Here is a 19,199-nt window from a genome sequence, read left to right on the forward strand (position 1 = left end):
ATAAAAAAAATCACTGATACCGTTAGCCGATTATTCAGACTGATATATGCTGATACCGATAGTTTGGTGGTTATAATAACTTAAATTTTCTGAATGTTACTCATTAATATAATGACCATTAATACTAAACATTAAACTAGTTATGTTTTTTTTTTACATTTTCTATACACAGAACTCAAATTCATGGCATTTTCCTGTTCTCTTTTGATTGACAGGATATATAGGCCATGACTAACGTTTTTTTAAACTGATAACCGATAGCTGATAATGTGAAAAATTGCTTTTATTGACCGATACTGATTATTTGCAGATATATCAGGGATCTCTAAGTTCTACTTCCTTTTCTAATGTTTTCAGCCGTCCCACCACAAAAATAATTGGAGAAACATATCACATGTGTCAGAAAGAGTTTTTTAATAATTTTAACTTTAAATATGATGCTTTTCTTACAAAAACAAATGTATTGGGTTTTAATCTGCAGTAATAACTGGAAATTATAAAGCAGTGATATTAAACAAGATCTATGTTTTTTAATATGAGTAGACAGATCAAAACATTGGTACAGTTTGAAATGTAATTATGACCCCATAGGAGCGCGATTCTGACTAATGCTTAAAAGACTATAACAAGTAATATATCTACTGTAAGCCAGCCAGCTAAATAACTTTACACTGGTGACATATTTAAGCACAGTTTGCAACAAGAAATTTCATAAGTTTGCAATGCATAACAACAAATGCAAAAGCTTGCAAGATAAAAAACATATTGTAGCATTACGCTAGAATAGAAGTATCAGATGTGTTCTCTCATTCAGTGTCTAACAGCACAGTTATCCAACACGGGCTACTGTTTTGACCATAAACAGACATAATAACAACAGACAACATTTCTTACTGTTTTGCACACAAACCACCGCTCAAAAAAACAAAGAAAAAAGTTTATAGTCACAGGAAGGCTACTACACTATTACATTTTATTCTTAAAAAACATTTTTTTAACAGTTTTTTAACAGAAGATTTACAGACACTTTCATCCGAAGCTAATTACAATGTATACATTTTTATCAGTATGTGGGATCAAACCCATGACCCTTTTACGCTGCTAAAGCAATGCTGTACCACTGAGCTACAGGATCGTATTTGGGTATGCATCTTTTTTTAAAGTCATACTATCATTGTAAAAGACTTTTCTGCTGCTTTGTGTTTGTTCCTAAGCTTTGACACTCATTTCTTATAAGCCACCGTAAATCCATCTAAAGTCGGAGTGAAACTGAAACCACTTTCACACAGCACTTTGGTCCATGAAACTTTTCGTAAAATTGGCAGAGAGGCTTGTTTGTGAACACAAACGCGTCCTGTAATGTTCTGGGATCGCTCCTGTAAAGAGGACCTAGTAACATTGCCGTAACATTTACGGAAGAGGCAGAAACAATGCCGTAAGGGGCATGCCGTGCTCTTTGACATAGGAATTTAAACGCAGATCGGGAACTTTACGTTATTTGTGTGAATGCTTGCACAGATTCCGGAAAATCATTGGCATTGTAAATGACCCAAAAATCAAACGATCCCGTGCAAATCTTTTTTCGTGTATTTTCCGTAATCTCTGTCTGAAAAGGGCTTGAGTGTGCAGAGTAATGAACTCAGAACAGTAACAATAGTGAAGTCAGGGACAGATTCATCCTTTTCTCTGTTGAACTGTACTGCTGTAGGGACAGAAAGAAGGATAATCATGTCTTACTTACACACCTTTGTCTGTCCAAGCTGTGTCCCCCCTTCTGGCCCCTGGAGGCCTTTCTCAGTAGCCTGCAGGAAGTGTGATAAGATGCCTTGTCACCAGAAGGTGTGGAAACCACTGGGACCTTAATGGTTCCCTCCTTCGGGGTCAGATTTCATGCCTTCCCTCCGTATCTCCTCCATCATGCCAGATCTGTAAGGAGGAGCTGAATGCATAATGGCTTTGTCCTTCAGGATGTGAATGCTCTGTAAGAGATTGCCCACAAGTTTTGTTTTTTTCTTCTTCAGTTTCATTACTGTTTTATACAAGATATTTTTCAGCTCCTCTAGAGTGAAACATTTGATTTTTACCGTTTTGTAATCAAGACCGTTCTCAAAAATAACCAAAGAGTTTTAATATTTTTCCTATTTAAAACTTGACTCTTCTGTAGTTACATCCTGTACTAAGAGCGATGATTTTCTAGGCAGATATGGCTAGAAACTATACTCTTATTCTGGCGTAATAATCGAGGGCTTTGCTGCCGTACACTGTTAGACTTAACTGTAATTTCTACAGTTACTTACCACAAAATGCCCAGTAAAATACCATAATTTTCTTTTCCAGTTCATTACTGTAATATGCATTGCATTATGGGTATTAACATTTAATTTACAGTGATTTACTGTATTTTTTGAATTTGCGGTAGACTGCTGTAAAACAACAGCAGTAGTGCTACTGAAGTTAAAGCATATAAAATGGAAAAATAAAATATCTCTATGAAATTAAATACATTTTATTTATTATGCTTTTAGCAGTGAAGCAAATTTCAAAATGTGACGTGATGTTTTTTTATCAGTGTAAATAATTTATTGAGAATTGTAGATAGAAACAAGAAATGGATTATGGATAAATGCTTGAATACTGTCAGATTTGAACTCTGACCTCAAGACTTCAAAACACTAGTGGCGCCAAGATTTTGCTCCTCTGAGTGTTTCTTGCTGAATTTGAATGAAAACAAGCTGCTTTGCTTTTCGTATTGGCTAACAGTATTGAAAAGCTTGTGGCATGAACTAGAGGAGGAGGGTGTAATCTTTTTTTTTTTTACGTGAATTTTGCTGGAGGCTACTCGGGGAGTTTAGCGAGTAACTTTTTTCAAGTGACTCTGTGGTAGTGTCATGGACCTATGACACAGGTGACCCGTGGTCGATTCCCCTTCAAGGCAATTTATATTTTAAAACTAGGTTACAGTAAGGGTATTATACTGTAAAATGGAACTGCGGTAAGGGCATCATACTGTAAAAAACATGTACAGTTATGGTACTGTAATGGGGTAGTTACCGCATATATACAATAAAAAGTCTAACAGTGTACCATGGCTGCAGCAGGTGCAATGATATTATGCAGCGCCTGAAAATAGTCCCCTTGGTTTCTTTCAATAGCAGGGGACTATTTTCAGGCACTGCCTACGGTCCAGCAAGGCAGTCTATGTGACAAACATCTTGTTGATATCTTTTTACACTTTAACATTTCTTGTATTTTGACTGAAGCGATTTATCAAATATGTAAAGGCTTAAAGGAACAGTATGTAAGAAATGTATATCAATTAATCATAAAATGGCCCTAATATGTCACTAGACATTAAGAAATAATTTTCATTTCAAATACTTATATCACTGACAATAGTGGTATGACCAGGATATTGTCATTTAAAAAGTGGAGTTGCAGCCCTCAACTGATGTTTATGTTGTCATTTTGTGTATTGGCCACTAGCTGTGTGATTGCAGTACCAGTTTTAGCCACAAGTTTTGTGATTGCAATACCAATTTTGGCCACAATCCTACATACTGTTCCTTTAACATTTAAAATGAGTATGGATTGATGCGGCACAAATGTATATTTCGTTTTATTAATTCTGAATTATGCAGTCTAATCCAAGATGAAAATTTGATGGAATCCTTACAGATTTTAACCTGTCTCTGATCACCCCTACAACTTAAACTCTCATACATCCAGCTGAAAAACGGATTACAGCTGCGTAGTGGCACCAGAAGCCCCTCTCCCCCCTTAGATTTATTTACACAAAGCCAGCTGCTGTGTGATATTGGCTCAACAGAAATATTACTTCCCCCCTGTCAAGTTTCATCGACATGCATTATTGACAGACTGGCATATGGGCCCGGCAGAGCAAGAGCGCTCCCACTGAAATATTTGAGATTGGGCCAGTTTTTTTTCATTTTGGTTTTAAACGAGATCCTACTGAGAGCCGTTTAAATTTGTTGCCTAGCTACAAAGCTCATATGAACACATCAGTAATGGTGGAAGTGTTTGATTTCCGTCCTGCAGCTTTTAATATGTTATAGATAGACCATATGTGAATAGGCTGTTTGTTTTGGTACTCAAATAGTCATGCATACTTTGTGGCTAGAAATACACATGTTTAATGCACAGTTGGCGTATGAGGAAACAACTGTATAAATTTAGACCTAAAGTTTCAAAGCTTTCATCAAAAGTTTAAGACGAAAACCATAAGCTGCCATGTGTTACAGTGATTTCAGTTTAAGTGATTTCTTTGGCACAACTTTCTTTGGCTTATTACTTTTGTTAAAACACTCCCAACAGCGATATGACTAAGTATTGCAATATTAATATATATTTATAATATATTCGTACATAATAAACATATTGTTTTTAATACCTTAGAGTGCGTTTTCTCATTACGTTGTCTCAGACGAGTTCACGAGTTTTATTTGTTGAATATGATGTTGATTTAAATTGATACTATATAAAGTAACAATCCAATAAATTCAACAATGGAGAGGGGATTCATTGTCGTTTTCTTGAACGCATGTTTCACACTACATGTTGAACGATTGTATGTGCATTTGTTTGGTCGCATGTTTATTTAAATCTTCAGTCTTATCAGTCACAGTCCTGAAAGATGATGCCTGCATCAGTAATTCAGTCTGCCTTTGAAAGAGTCCTGAGAGATCCTGAGAAATTATTGATGACAGAGGAGCGTTGGGATTGATTGTTAAGTGGGCAAATTTGTCTTGCATGGATTCGCTCCATTAGCTAGCTCATTCACCATCTGGCCCCGGGCGTGAGCATGGGGCTGGGGGGTGGTAATGCGGAGCTCGGCATAGCGGCCATGGGCGCCCTCACCAGCTTTGCCCACTCAGCCCTGCGGGCACCCCATCTGACCTGTGGATTGCCCCATTTTTACCTCCCTTTGGGAGGTCACAAATGGGACACCCCGAATGTAGCATTCTATTGAATAATGCAGGTTACCCATCTGGTTATTGTAATTTATTATCAGTAAAGATGTCACAGTTGTTTTGTACAGACGCACTGGTTTTGACTTCACACTTTCGCCTGGTGTCAGACACCTGTGAAAGTCCTCTGAGGGGGAAGCAGTGCACAGATGCTACCTAATTTTTCAGCATGTGAATGTGCCAAGAACCTTACTGCATATATGAAGTGTTGTGTAGGCTTGAGTGTTTTGAGTATGGACTGAATATACAGCATTTTATTTTTTCTGCTTTGCTAATGGACTGCAATACTCAGCATCAATAAATGAAATTTGTATTTTTTTTAAATGTATGACACTGATTCACCCCTTACACTATAAACATTTGGCTGTGTAAGTCTTTTCAACATACTATTTTAAATAATGACTGGTGATGCGTAGCTATAACTTATTAAAACAAGTTGAAGTTGCTTTATATTGCTTTGTTTAGTCAATATTTAAAATAGTAAGTGGAAATGACTTACCAGTTTGATGCAGCAATTTGTTTTAGGTCAATAGCTGGTTTAAAATTATGTGTAAATATGCTCATTTTCCAGCTTTTCTAGAGTTAAACATTTTATTCTTGCCGTTTTGGCATCCATTCATCTGATCTCTGGGACTTGTGCTAGCACTTTTAGCATAGCTTAGCATAATCCATTAAATCTGATTAGACCATTAGCATCACGCCTAAAAAGAACCAAAGAGTTTTGATATTTTTCCTATTTAAAACTTGACTCTTCTGTAGTTACATTGTGTACAAAGAATGACGGAACATTAAAAGTTGTGATTTTCTAGGCAGATATGGCTAGGAACTATATTCTCATTCTGGTGTAATAATCAAAGACTTTGCTGCTGTAACATGGCTGCAGGAGGTGTAGTGATATTACACACTGCCTGAAAATAGTCCCCTGCCATTGAAAGTTACTAAGAGGATTATTTTCAGCTGCTGCGTAATATCATTGCGCCTTCTGCAGCCATGTAGCAAAGTCTTTGACTCGGCTTGCCACCAGCAGGTAGCCTACTCAAGCCAAAGTCTCTAATGCTCAATCATAAGAGGTAAATATTGTAGGCTACCAAGTATCTCAAGATGTTTGTTTTTTACTAATTAGTGGTGTAACGGATCGCAGTTGATCCGTGATCCATTCCGTACATATCACAACCCACGGTTCAGCTCGCATGCGATTCGCGGATTAATACCCAAATTTAAATAGGGTGAAAGTTGATGATTTGCACGTGTTTCAAAGGCTTGCAAACGTTAACACTTAAGTGATTTTAAACAATTTATCCTCAAAAAGGCGCTAAAGTGATCAATTTTCTTTAGGCACAGACACACATGCAGTTGAATGTGGCTGGTCCGACTCCAATCAAACGTGATTATCCCTATGCCCTTCAAAGATCAGAACTCTTGATATATAAACTTGAGAGAGAGTTGTGCTACTGTGTCTCATACTGTAGTTTTGGCGAATAAAGCAATGAAAAACAACGTAATTTTCACTTTATGTGGAGTGACTGTTTATGCTGCATCCGTTTGCAATTTGTCCTCCGTCTGTGTGTGTGCGCATGTTTATGTGCACTCAACAAATGTAGGCATGTGAGAATTACAGTTATGCCGCTTACATAATGTAGCACTTTTTAATGTCTGATGACAAGATAGAGACTAAGGAAAATTATGTAGACTAATAATTTAAGTTTAATGTCCTAATGATCAGCCTACTTATTTATATGTCCCACAGCTGACATGGAACGTTATTAACCGGTTCGGGAACTTTATTTTTTTGTTCTAACCGGTTCAGGAACATCAACTTTAGGGTTGAACCGAAAACCGTAAACGTTAAAATACTGTTTCTGTTCGGAATGAACCAATTGGGAAAAAATTCTGGGTCAAAGTCCTGCCTTAGACAAAATAAAAGAATAAATGAATGAATCAGACTTAAATATGATGTTTCTGGCTTTAGTTTGACAAAAAATGCATCAGCTAATGTTAATGCATCACACCTTACAGTTATTCACACTTAGTTCATAGACTGTTTGCATCAGCACCCATGCACTACTATAGTTGCATGACTTCATACACACTTTCATATGCTGACATCATACTGATCATCTGACTTCCCCTTCATTTTTAATAGTATACACAAAAACACATAATATTGAAAACATCCTAGACTCTGACACTACACTTCAGACAAAGTGCTTTTATATTTTTCATCTTATTTTATTAATATTATACAATTATATTTATATAATTTTTTAAATATATGTTATAAAAAAATAGACAGAAAGCGGAAACTTTCTTATTATGTTCCACTTTTATTATAGTGACAGCATGAACCTGAGCCTCCATGATCTACACAGGTTTGTGCAAAACCTGATGATCCATGTTCCCCAGTATGATTATATTTTGAGAATGTTCCAGCTTGTGTGCTTCAATGGAAACAAGAAAATCTGACTCTTAGTAACATGCTCAACTTGCTTACTGACTACTGACCTGGAAACAAAGTGCAGCATTTTAAATATTTCTTCATCTTTACTCTATAAAATTTACTGTTGTGTTAATTTTCAGTAGGTTTTCATGTCAGGACATTTTTTTTAGAATTTACGTCATTATAATGTAAAGAACGTTCCATGAAAATATAACCTTGATATCTTTACTATTGTTTGAGAGTCGTGTCACTGATAGAAATCAAGCCTTGATGCTCCGAATCTCATAATTAGATCAAGACCTTATCCTGGATTTTACAGACTGGGTCACATATACAGTACATCATGGCATCTCTTATCTATGCACATATACAGTGGTCCAGGACAGGTCACATGTCAGTGGCCGTTTAACTTGGTGTCACTCTCAGTCCTCTGTGTATGTGAATGTGGTGCCTAGCGGCTTTATAGGGGATTGTGTTGTGATGTGGTCAGTCCCTACCAGGCATAAAGGGCAGTGCAGTGGAAACAGAGACGGATAAAACAGAGTTCAACAGTCACATTTAGAGCTTGTCCCCGAGATGCACTTCAATCTAAACTGTCCTGTTCTCTCGCTGGCTTTACCTGTGTCTCTCATTTTCCTTTTCTGATGACAGAAATCTTTTCTGGCCACAGATGCCCGCTATTAAATGCATGAAAGCGCTCTTGAAGAATAATTGGATGTGTTTACAGCGTTTTGCCCATCTCACACTGGAGATTCTGCTGTTAATTCTGGCCAGTTAAAGGGCTTCAGTGCCGCCTGTGTGTCCAGCAGACTGATTGTAATGGGTTTAGAGAAGAGCAGACGGTCTGTCATAAATTGCATCAGTGATTTATAGAGGATGGTGTCAGTATTTACAGTGCACGGGAGCCAGTGTAAGTGTGTCTGTGTTAAAGTGACAGTGTCTAGCCATTTGCATCAAACTGAGAGATAAAGGCTCCGTTCCAAACCCTAGTGTGCTGCCGTGCTGTCTTCTGCATCCTTTTTAACAATTTGCCCTAAGCTAATTTAGAAGCGTGAGTATTATTTATTTATTTATTTCATTTTTACAAGAGCATGCATAAAATGTCTTATACTTTATTAAAAACAGGTGTAATATGTTGTCAATAACGTAGATTCAACACAATTCAACGTTTATAAATGAGCCACCATATTTAAACATACCACACTGACTGATCAGGGCCGGGTTTCCCAAAAGCATCGTGAGGCTAAGTAGATCGTAAAAATGATCGTACAAATCATTTTAAAATTACGGGCCATTTCTCAAAAGCTTCATAACTTAAGTAGCACGTGAAAATCATTGTAGATCTACGAGTGCTCTGGAGTACTAATTGATAAATGGTTTCTACCAATTGCTGCTATTATTCATACAGTAAAAAAAAGTGTTGAAGGGAAATGGCAGCTGATTAAAGAAACCAAATAAATATTTACCGTACAATGCAATAATCCATAATAATAAATAAACATAGATAATAAAAACAAATAATAATGTAAACTATAATATAAAATGCAGAAGGCATTTCGGAGTGGGACGAGCCCTAACTAAATACAGAAAAGAATATTTCATTATGCACAAATTATTAAAACATTTTAAAAGTCATTGAACAATAATGACAAATATTATTACAAATATTAGTGCATATCAGCTGAAGATCATAAGCCTAAACAAGCTTCTGCTACAAATTCGAGTCAATATGGTGACATTTCAGCACTTGACAAACGGATAGCGACTCGTAAGTAGCACTTAAAACCCAGCTTTCCCATCTTTGGGAAACACACGTAAAAGAACAACGAATGTTCATTAAGTAGCTCAGAAATCGTTAAACGGAAACCTAGTCCTGTATGTTGCTATTGAAACGTAACCAACCATCACCAAAAAAGGTAAAAATATTAATTGCTAAGTCATTTATTTACTTACTGTATAGTCAGCTGTATTGTATGTAAGAAAAGTTTTGTACTCTAAAATACTTTATTTGTAACAAACAGGAGATAAAGAATTTACAAACGGCTCTCCTTGCAGCACTTGGACAGTGTCACGAGATTTTTTAAGCATTACTTAAAAATGTTTCTCATCTTACCATATCCACAGGTACAGAGTCATCATATACAATAAATCCGTGAGGTAGCATTTAAAAAAGCATTTATTTACTTACCAGGCTACAGGTGAAGCAGCTCTTTGCGCCTTCTAACGTCTCATAATTAGTCCTTATTTATGTCCAAGAGACTCAATAATAATATTTTACATTCAATCCTTTAATCTTTCATATTTAAAAGCGTTTTTGTGCTGCTGCGCATTCATGTATGTGCAAACTCGCGTTGTCGTCCCGTTTAGTCGCATATTACTAATGCGCTCTTTAAATAACAAAAAAAAAATATTGCGCCATTGACTTTAGACTTCAGACCAGGTTTTTGTTGGTCAATGGCGTAGTCTATTTTAGTTGCCTCAAAATAGCAACGCGCCAACAATGCGCCTGAACACACCTCCTTTTCAGACCAGAACGCCCATGTGCGCAAAAGGGGGCGCAAATGCATTTGCTATTTAAACAACGTGGCGCTAAACATAAAAATTATAATTGCGCAGGGTGGAAAATAGCAAATGACACTTTCGTCGCGCATTGCGCTGCATTGCGCCAAGTGTAAGATAAAGCATAACGTGTTATAAGAAAAAAATGACCACTAGGAATTTACTTATCATGGTTGAAAACACCTTTCTAGATCTACACACAGATAATGGTGAGTAAATAACGCAATATTTGTCAGCGCTGTCAAGGGTTTGTGTGCTAAAGATGCTGTCATAGTTTGGGATAGTTTTGTTACTTTCGTCCCATATTACTTTCGCCCCTGCTGTCCCTTACCTTTAAAACAAGTAAAGTAACAGTAATTTAAGTGTGATTTATTAACAGACACTTTTAATATATGTCAACGTCCTATTAAATCTCAATGGTCTCCTATTGCTCCCCCCTCAACTGCCTCTGAAGAAGAGAAAACAATCACTTCAACTTTCTGTCCAGTTCTTCTGTAGCAGCGTCCCCACTCACTTCAGTTCATGCATCCAGTATTGTAAGACTATCTAAATTTTTCAATCCCCGCAAGCAGAGGTTTCCAGTACACACCATGTGTTATAGATTCAGCTGGAGGCCATTCCACCTCCACGGCTAAAGAATTTGTAAGTGTATTAGTCACACTCGGGTTATAGGATCTGCACCTTCTCCTGATACTATTCACTCTGCGAGGCCGCTCGGGGGTGATTGCGTTTTCCAGTAAAGTGTTGGAAAATCTTGATACTAGAGTGATGTTGAGGGTGTGTATCGGAGCCAGGACACTGGTGCATTGAACAGATCTGTCTAGAAGAGACAAAAGCTCAGTCGCTCAATGTAGGCCGCCACTCCTAATGAATTACGACAAAGGAAGCCCCAAGACACGTCAAGCTTTTCTCTCTCTCTCTCTCTCTCTCTCTCTCTCTGTTCCATAAGCAGATTAATTAGTAGCATGTTCCCTTATCGGCCAAAAAAGCATCTCATCAAAGCCCTGGAGAGATCTCACCAGGGTGCCACATTTTGCTGCTTAGCTTTTCTGCACTTTAGCTTGTGTTTTATTTATGTGTGCTTGTACATTTCCTTTGGGTTGGTTTGTATATCTAGGCAACGTTTGGATGCTTGTCAATCTGCATTACCATATGCAAAGTAGAGCAATACGTTTGTCAGTATACCATAAATTAAGACACCCCATTTTGTTACACCACAACAGCTGCATGTCATGTTTTGACAAATTTGCTACGCAATTTAGATCAGGCATGCATGTTTTGGTAAAGCTTTCCAATAATTATCTGCAGTCTTTACTGTAAGATGCTGTTTATATCATATTAAGTTTACTCTGGAGAGTACAGTCATACAGTAAGTGGTCAGTGGGCGTGACTTTGTTTACACTTGGTGGTGCGATGTCTGTGTCTCGTTAACCGCTTGTGATCAGATTTCAAATGCAAGGTCTTTCACTTTACAGGAATATACATTTTTAACACTGTGTTAGGAACAGATCACACGAAACAGAGCCTAATAACAGGTCTGAGCAGGGTTCACCCTAAATCTTTTGAAGCCAGCTCTAAACATTTATCCCATCAACTAACAGTCTCGCACACAAGACGATCCTTGCTTTCTCTCTCCCCTTCCCCCATAAAACTAATTAATGTTTTATGCCAGTCTCTTTAATATTAGCCCTAAATAGTGCCGGTGTTTGATGTTTAAATCCGTTCGTCAGGAAATGTAAGCTAAGCATTTCATCAATGCCACAGGGCTTCTTTAGCCCCAGCAGCACAGGTCTTAGTGTGAATCTAGTGCTTTAGATATGTTTTAGTAATCTGCAGTCGAGTGGGATTGAGAAAGGAGACATGATGTATTGTTCACATTTTGCTATTTTTAGAAGACAAATTAGGCTGGTTGTGAGCTCTTAAAGCTTCTGTATAAGTTGGTGTGAAAAAAAATGACTTAATTATAAAATATTCATTACATTTTTTATCTCTTTACCACCTTGCTTTTTTTAGGCTCCGCCCCTTGATTTCATCTGTTCCCAAGAAGAAGAGGACAGAAGCTAAACCGGTAGGTTAAATTTGCACACTTCGTTATAATTGTTAATGATAGAATGGTGGATTTTCTATTGCATTGTTTTCTATTGTCTCACTAAACAGTTTTGCCCCAAACACACAGCATTTATTAAAGGGACACTCCACTTTTTTTGAAAATATGCTCATTTTCCAGCTCCCCTAGAGTTAAACATTTAATTTTTCACCATTTTGGAATCCATTCAGCTGATCTCCGGGTCTGACGGTACCATTTTTAGCATAGCTTAGCATAATTCATTGAATCTGATTAGACCATTAGCATCACGCTAAAAAATAACCACAGAGTTTTGATATTTTCCTATTTAAAACTGTATAACTGTAGTTACATTGTGTACTAAGACAGACAGATAATTAAAAGTTTAGATTTTTTAGGCTAGGAACTATATTCTCATTCTGGCGTAATAATCAAGGACTTTACTGCCGTACCATGGCTGCAGCAGGTGCAATGATACTACACAGCTTCTGAAATAGTCCCCTACTATTTAAAGTAACCAAGGGGACTATTTTCGGGCAGTACGTAATATCACTACACCTGCTTTTCTGCAGATATGTATCAATTTGACATATATTTTTTTCTGTAAGAAAGTTATTTACACTTATTTACACTACCTTATATTTTATAGCAAGTCTTATATCAAATGAAAGCTCTTATTCCCAGGAATCCCATTCCCAGGAATCCCATTTCAAACCACATATACAAATTTCACCAGTGTTTTATGTAATTTCAAAGGGTTTCCTGTAAAATGATACCAAACTTTTGTATGTACACGTCTTCATCTGTGTATGGGAAGCTTTAAAATTTAAGGAAAGCCAAATCCGGGCAGAAATCCCCAAAATAGCTCTTGTGCTTAAGGGGTTAAAATAGGTCAATTCACAGCAAACTAACGTAAATAATTATAAACACTGTACAGTACACTCTAAAAAATTTGCTGTAATTTTGCAGCTGGTTGCCAGTAACTTACTGTAGAAGATAAAGTCAAAAAATGTTTCATGTTTATTTAACTTTGAACAAAATGTCGCCACTAAATAACAGAAATGTAAAATCTACAGTAAGTTACTGGCAGCTAGTTGCCAGTAATACCCAGTAATACTGTAATTTCTACAGGCATTTTTTACAGTGTATTAACTAAGATTAACAAAGATTAATACATGCTAAAAAATACACTGCTCACTGTTAGTTCCTTAACTAATGTTAAAAATATCTTTAAAAAAAATCTAGTGAGCCGGTTGCCTTAAATATTAGGTAGGTTCAACTTGAAAATACTAGTTAACTTAAAAATGTTACAACTAATATTATTAAGTTCATTTACATTTGCAGACGCTTTTATCCAAAGCGACTTAAAAAGATAAGGAAACAATCAAGCGATTTATCATAGGGAGCCAATAATACAAGAAGTTCTTATACAAAGTTACAAGTTTTCACAATTCCGAAATGATACCTGTTGAGAGAGAAAGAGACTTTTTTATTTAAATAGGTGTGTCTTTAGTTGAATGAACTCAAAATTTTAAGGCAACTTAGGTACCTTACTTTTTTATAGTAAACCAACAAACCTTATTGCAGTGTTACCTTGCATTCAGATATTAAATATGTCTTGACTGAGAAGGCTTAAACATACTCATACTGTAAATATAAAGCCGTATTTGTTGCTCTCCATGTCCATCTTTAAAAATATGGCATTGGCTCAAAATGTTGTATGATCTTATCTTGAAATGCAATTACAAAGATTAATCAACAGTGTTCTTGTATGCACCTCGTTTCATAACCCAAGAGCTAATGTGATTACGCATCAGTAGAACTGCTTGCAGTCTATTTTCTCATTGACCTAATGCACAATATTTCAGGAATACATATCTAGTACAGGTCAAAATACATTCACTCGGTTCAAGCATCATGAATCTAACCCTACTTAACCTTCAGCTTTAAATCTTTCATGATAATCAAATAATTTATAGGTAAATGTCATGGTGGAAAATATTAGAGCAGCATATTACCCAATACAGAGTTAATACGGCATATACATTTAATCTCTAAATCAATACATGCTGCATAATTTAATGGATTGGTGCTGTGCTTTCAGGGTCTAAGGTATAGCAATAGCGCACCAAAGTACTGTAGCTTTTAAAATAAAAACCTCAGAAAAATGTAGGATCAGGTTTTCTTGTCTCTATGCAACTGATCTGCTGTCTCGTACAGGTCGCTGTCAAGCGGCTTTTATTATTGGCTGCTGGGACATTCTGAAATTAATAAGGGTTATATAATGTATTATGCATTTCTGGGAGAAATGTGGAGGAGAGTCATTTTTAACAAAGAGCCATTAGCAGCACTCCCTTATTTCCCACAAAGCAAGAACAAAGGGCACAGTTTCATGCAGTGCTTGAGACAAGCATAAGGGGCTCTTAGTTTCCGTCTGCTACAAAAACTCTAATTGTAATACAGCTATGAAAAAACAATTTATACTGGAATATATAATGGACTATACAGTACTGTGCAAACGTCTTAGGGGCCATTTAAACGACAATGATTTTAACCCGTAAATGGGAAAGTTTATGCAGTTTGGTTGTTTGTTTACTTGACAACAAACTTTTGATAACATGTTTTAAAGTACGTTTAAATCAAAATGTAAAGATTTTAATAGTGTTGTCTCCGGACTGATCTCATGAGAAATCGTACATATTTTACGAGTTAACTGATTTGTATCAATTTATACAAAGTTACTCGAGCAAAATTGTACAATTCTCATGAAAAAAACAACAACGAAATCAAACCCCGCCCTAACCCCAGCATCACAGGGGTCAAGGCAAATTGTACCAAAACTTACGAATGTGGTCGTATGAATTAATACGAATTAGCCAACTCGTAAAATATGTACGAATTCTCGTGACATAGCTTGGTCTCCATATAACTTATGCAAATGCACAACCAAAAAACGAGAATTCTGAACAATTAACAAAACGGTGGTTATCTCGTTTTGCAACGAAACTCTTCATCTCATGATAATGATGACGTCATGCACATGCGTTAATTCAGTTTATTGTCGTGTGCGAGTATAACCAAACTAAATATTTATAAATATTTCAATTAATATTTCAATAATTTAATAGCATGTTTGCATGTTTTACTTTAAAAACAGTAGTATTTTACATTGGTATTATTACCTGTTAATGTGTTAAACTTCTTCTGTTTTTTTGGTACATTAAACGTATCTTTCTATTTTGGATGAGTTCTTAGTTTTCTGATATATTGTTGTGTTGTTTAATCATCACATAACCTGCAGATTAATATATGCTGGGCAAAGATTAATCGCGATTAATCGCATACAAAATAAAAGTTTTTTTTTTGCACAATATATATGTGTGTACTGTGTGTAATTATTATGTATATTTAACCACACACACATAATATATTCATTTCAGAAATTTTTTATTTATATATAATTGTTTAACTTTTATATATTATATAGAATATATAAAAATATAAATAAATATATATATATAAACATGTACAAGTAAGTGTTTTATTTAGATTTTTAATTCTAAAATTATTTATTTACCTTTTATGATTCAATTTAATTATTAATTAACCCCTTTAGACCATGCGTCCATTGGAAAGCGTTTTTCCTCAGATTTGTGTGGATGCTTTGTGGTTCAAACCAATAAAAATGCTGATCAACCAATCAAAATAAGGCACACTGATTAAACAATATCAGAGTTTATGAACCCTAGTTTGGGAAACCATGACCTACAGGATATTATAATATATACAGTGCTTTAAGTGGCCCAAAGAGGTGCCTGTACTCTATTTTTTGCTGACTCAACTCCTTTATTGAAGGGGTTTTATATTCAGCAGTCAACAGACAGCCTACTAAAAAATAATAAATCCTTTATAAGTTTGTGGATTTGCTTGAGCTAAATAGCTACTAAACATAAGTAAAATGTCCAAAAGGATTTTGAAAAAATACCCTTAGAAAGAGCTATTATTGAACATAAATAAAATGTGCAAAATAGATATGTGAGTAAAATTATCAGCATGGTTAAATGCTAAAACTAGTTGTTCAGATAGAAAGTTTAAAATGACACCAAGACCATGTCTATAGGTTCAAGAATAACAAAATACTGACCATTTGAAACTAGAAAGTCATCACTTTATTTTGTCCCATTGTTTTCCGTACCTACAAAAGGGTATTGGATAAAGCTTGCATCTGACCTGCAGCTATCATTCTGGCTTGGTGGGATGTCAGCCAGCGAGTCCTCTTATTCTGACCTTGTTCTTTTACTACTCAGAGTCTAAAACAAGGAGGGCATATTAATTGTTCATTGTATTTTCATTTTACCCGAGCAGCTTTGGTTGCGCGTTTCACACACAAACACACACCTCTCCAGACCACGTTGACACTGACTGACAAAAGCAAAAGTGACGCATGCGCTTTTATCTTGTAAACGCAAAGCAAGGGCGTATGGGTAATGTAGTCTCTGCTCTTGGTGGGATGAATTAGGAAGCGTACATTGTAAAGGGCACTTTGAAAAGCGGCAGCGCAGCCAAAGGATTAAATTAAACCTCTGATTTTTAAACAGATGTGCAAATGAGCGTTCCGGTACGCTAAAAGCACATTGTGGGTGCACGGAGAAGTGGTGGTACGCTCAAGAGCTATTTTTGGAAGTGGCGGTACTGAGTACCAGCGCGTTCCGGCCCACTTAAATAACTGAATATATATTAACCCTTCTTCAACAAAGTTTACAAGATTTTGCCACTTTATAGTCCAGGGTCACTTGTAATAATATCCCTACCTTATTGTCAATCTAAACAAATTGCTCAATGCTTTCGTCGTCTTGATTGTTTGTATTTATCAGTCTGTAGAAGAATCCATGTGTGTGCTGGTGTGTACTGCTTCTTTACAAGATAGCATCGCCATCTACTGCCCTGGCATATGTGTAATGAGACGGAGATGGAAGCGGTGAAGAATCCAAATGCTGGAAGTTTATTAAATCAACAAGGTCAACAATCCAAATCAGCAGTCAAAACAATGTAGTCGAAGGGCAGGCAAATAAAGCAAGAAAACAAAAAAGACAGTCCAATCAGGCAAAAAGACAAAAGAGTAATCCAAAAAACAGCAGTGTAAGAAAACAGAAAATACAGGAAGTATACTAAATATATATATATTATATAGCTGAAGTATTACTGATTGCAAACACATCTCTTCTTCTTAATGAGATCATTAATGCACCAGATTTTCCACCCATCAAGCATTTGCTCAATCCCAGCCCGAGTGACCCACTCAGGGTGTTGCCCACAGGTGAGCTGGAAGCCGTTTTATAGGCATGTGCCAAGCTTAGCAATCCTGCCATTACAAAACCCCACGGCTGCTGTTTCCCGTTATCTGGCAACGCCTGAAGAGTGGCCTCATGGTAGAGCAGCACGTCTGTGCTATAATTACCACTGAGACTTCCATGCACTTCCTCAGATTTTCGTGACACGATAATTGATTTAGGCCTCTGCCTCCCCTGAGCAGTACTTCCTTCCTCCGATGCCTGCTGGGAAATGTTGCCCTGAATCATTTGGACCCTTTGTTATGAAGATTTACTTTGTTTTCTTCAACTGTGATATGAAGAATTGAAGGATGTTGCAGGTCTGTTTTAAACCGGTATTGCCCACATGGGTACCACACGCTTACCGCTGCATCACAGTTCCAACCAAGAATCTGTATCTAACATGTAGTGGCTTATGTTTATGATCTTTAATTGTTTTATAAACAAACAGATTAGGTCTTCACAGACAAATTTTGTAACATTAAATCTTCCAGGTCTCCCCCAGCATCACCACCATGTTGCCTCCTGCAGCCCCAGAGCCCCCAGTTGCCCCCACTCCTCCCCCTGTGGTGGAAAGTGGCCCTGTGGCATACGAGGAGCCCGCAGAGGAAGAGGAGGAGATTGAAGAAGAGCCAGAGGAGACTTGTGTTAGCGCCATGCAGCTGATAGGTGGAAATGGTCAGTATGTCGCAGTAAACCTTAGCTGTGGATAATCACGTCATGGTTTAAGGGTTGAACGATCAAGATTAGTCCCAAGATCTGGCTCATTATTTTGACAAATTGTTTAATGTTAAGTGGGCCGTAACTCTCCAGCACTTTGCGGCAGACTGCATTTGGAGTGTTTATCATCTTGATAAACCGCACCTATCTTTTCTCCTCTGAAAGTCATACAGTACATCTACAAGTACCCGCTTATCACAGAAGTGTCTTATTGTAGTAGCATCTAATCTAATCTTTCATCCAGAAACCCCACAAATCATTTACATTTTTGTCTTTTTATAGACTATGGCTGTGAAGCTGAAGAAGAAGAAGTATTCTAGTGTGCAAGCGGCATTTTCTTCAATGAAATGTGTAGAGGAAAGGAACAAGAATTTGAGGCACATGTGACAGAGCTGCAGTATGTAGGACACTTAAAAGGTCACCCGTCCTCATCATTCATTATGTGACAGCCTCAACTGCAGTATCTTCATAATGAGTGAGTCGCTATGTAAAAAGGTGGACTGGCAGCTTAAGACTGAGTACAAGTAGTGGGTAAGACCATTTTAGCACTTTGCTAATATTTGATTAGACAGAAACCATTAATAGTTTCCTGACAATGGTTTGGATAATAAAGGTAATACCAGGTTTGTAGCTGGTATTGTAGGATTTAAATGTGTACAGGTAGGTAATTCCTTGAAATAAATGTATATTTTACATATACACTCTAAAAAAGCTGTCTTTTTTAACCTGGCATTGGGTCAGTAAGGGACAAACCCAGCCGCTGGGTTAATTTAACCCAGAAAGTGTTCGTATGTGACCTGCACTAAAGAAAGTGACAGGTTAACTTAAAAAATGTAAACTTAAAATTAAAAAATAAATAAAATTAAAAATGTTATTAAAATAAAAACTTAAAAAAAATATTAAAATGAAATGTTCTCACTTTAAGTATAATTTTTTTAGGTGTTTTCCAGTTGAAGTATATTTTAAAAGTTTTTCTGACTTTCACTTTTTACAGTGTACAAAAGGGTTAAAACAAACACTTTGGGTTGAAACAACTCAGCATTATTTTGGAGTGTAATAGGAAGATGACCTGTGAAATGATGTTGTTCAATGCTATAGGAGAT

At 36.6% G+C, this 19,199-nt stretch overlaps 1 protein-coding gene across 3 annotated transcripts in view; it reads left to right on the forward strand.

Annotated features, from left to right (window-relative positions):
• Positions 1-18,614, forward strand: part of brf1b (BRF1 general transcription factor IIIB subunit b) — an 88,931-nt gene extending 70,317 nt beyond the window's left edge. For all 3 annotated transcript variants that reach the window (XM_055185667.2, XM_055185668.2, XM_073855950.1), the window contains 3 exons: positions 11,995-12,049; positions 17,871-18,054; positions 18,379-18,614. In XM_055185667.2, the coding sequence (XP_055041642.2) occupies positions 11,995-12,049; positions 17,871-18,054; positions 18,379-18,416 (277 nt within the window). In that variant the 3' untranslated portion in view covers positions 18,417-18,614. The remainder of the gene's footprint in view (positions 1-11,994; positions 12,050-17,870; positions 18,055-18,378) is intronic.
• The last annotated feature ends 585 nt before the right edge of the window (positions 18,615-19,199 follow it).

This window comes from Misgurnus anguillicaudatus, chromosome 18 (genome assembly GCF_027580225.2).
Source record: "Misgurnus anguillicaudatus chromosome 18, ASM2758022v2, whole genome shotgun sequence".
NCBI lineage: Eukaryota > Metazoa > Chordata > Actinopteri > Cypriniformes > Cobitidae > Misgurnus > Misgurnus anguillicaudatus.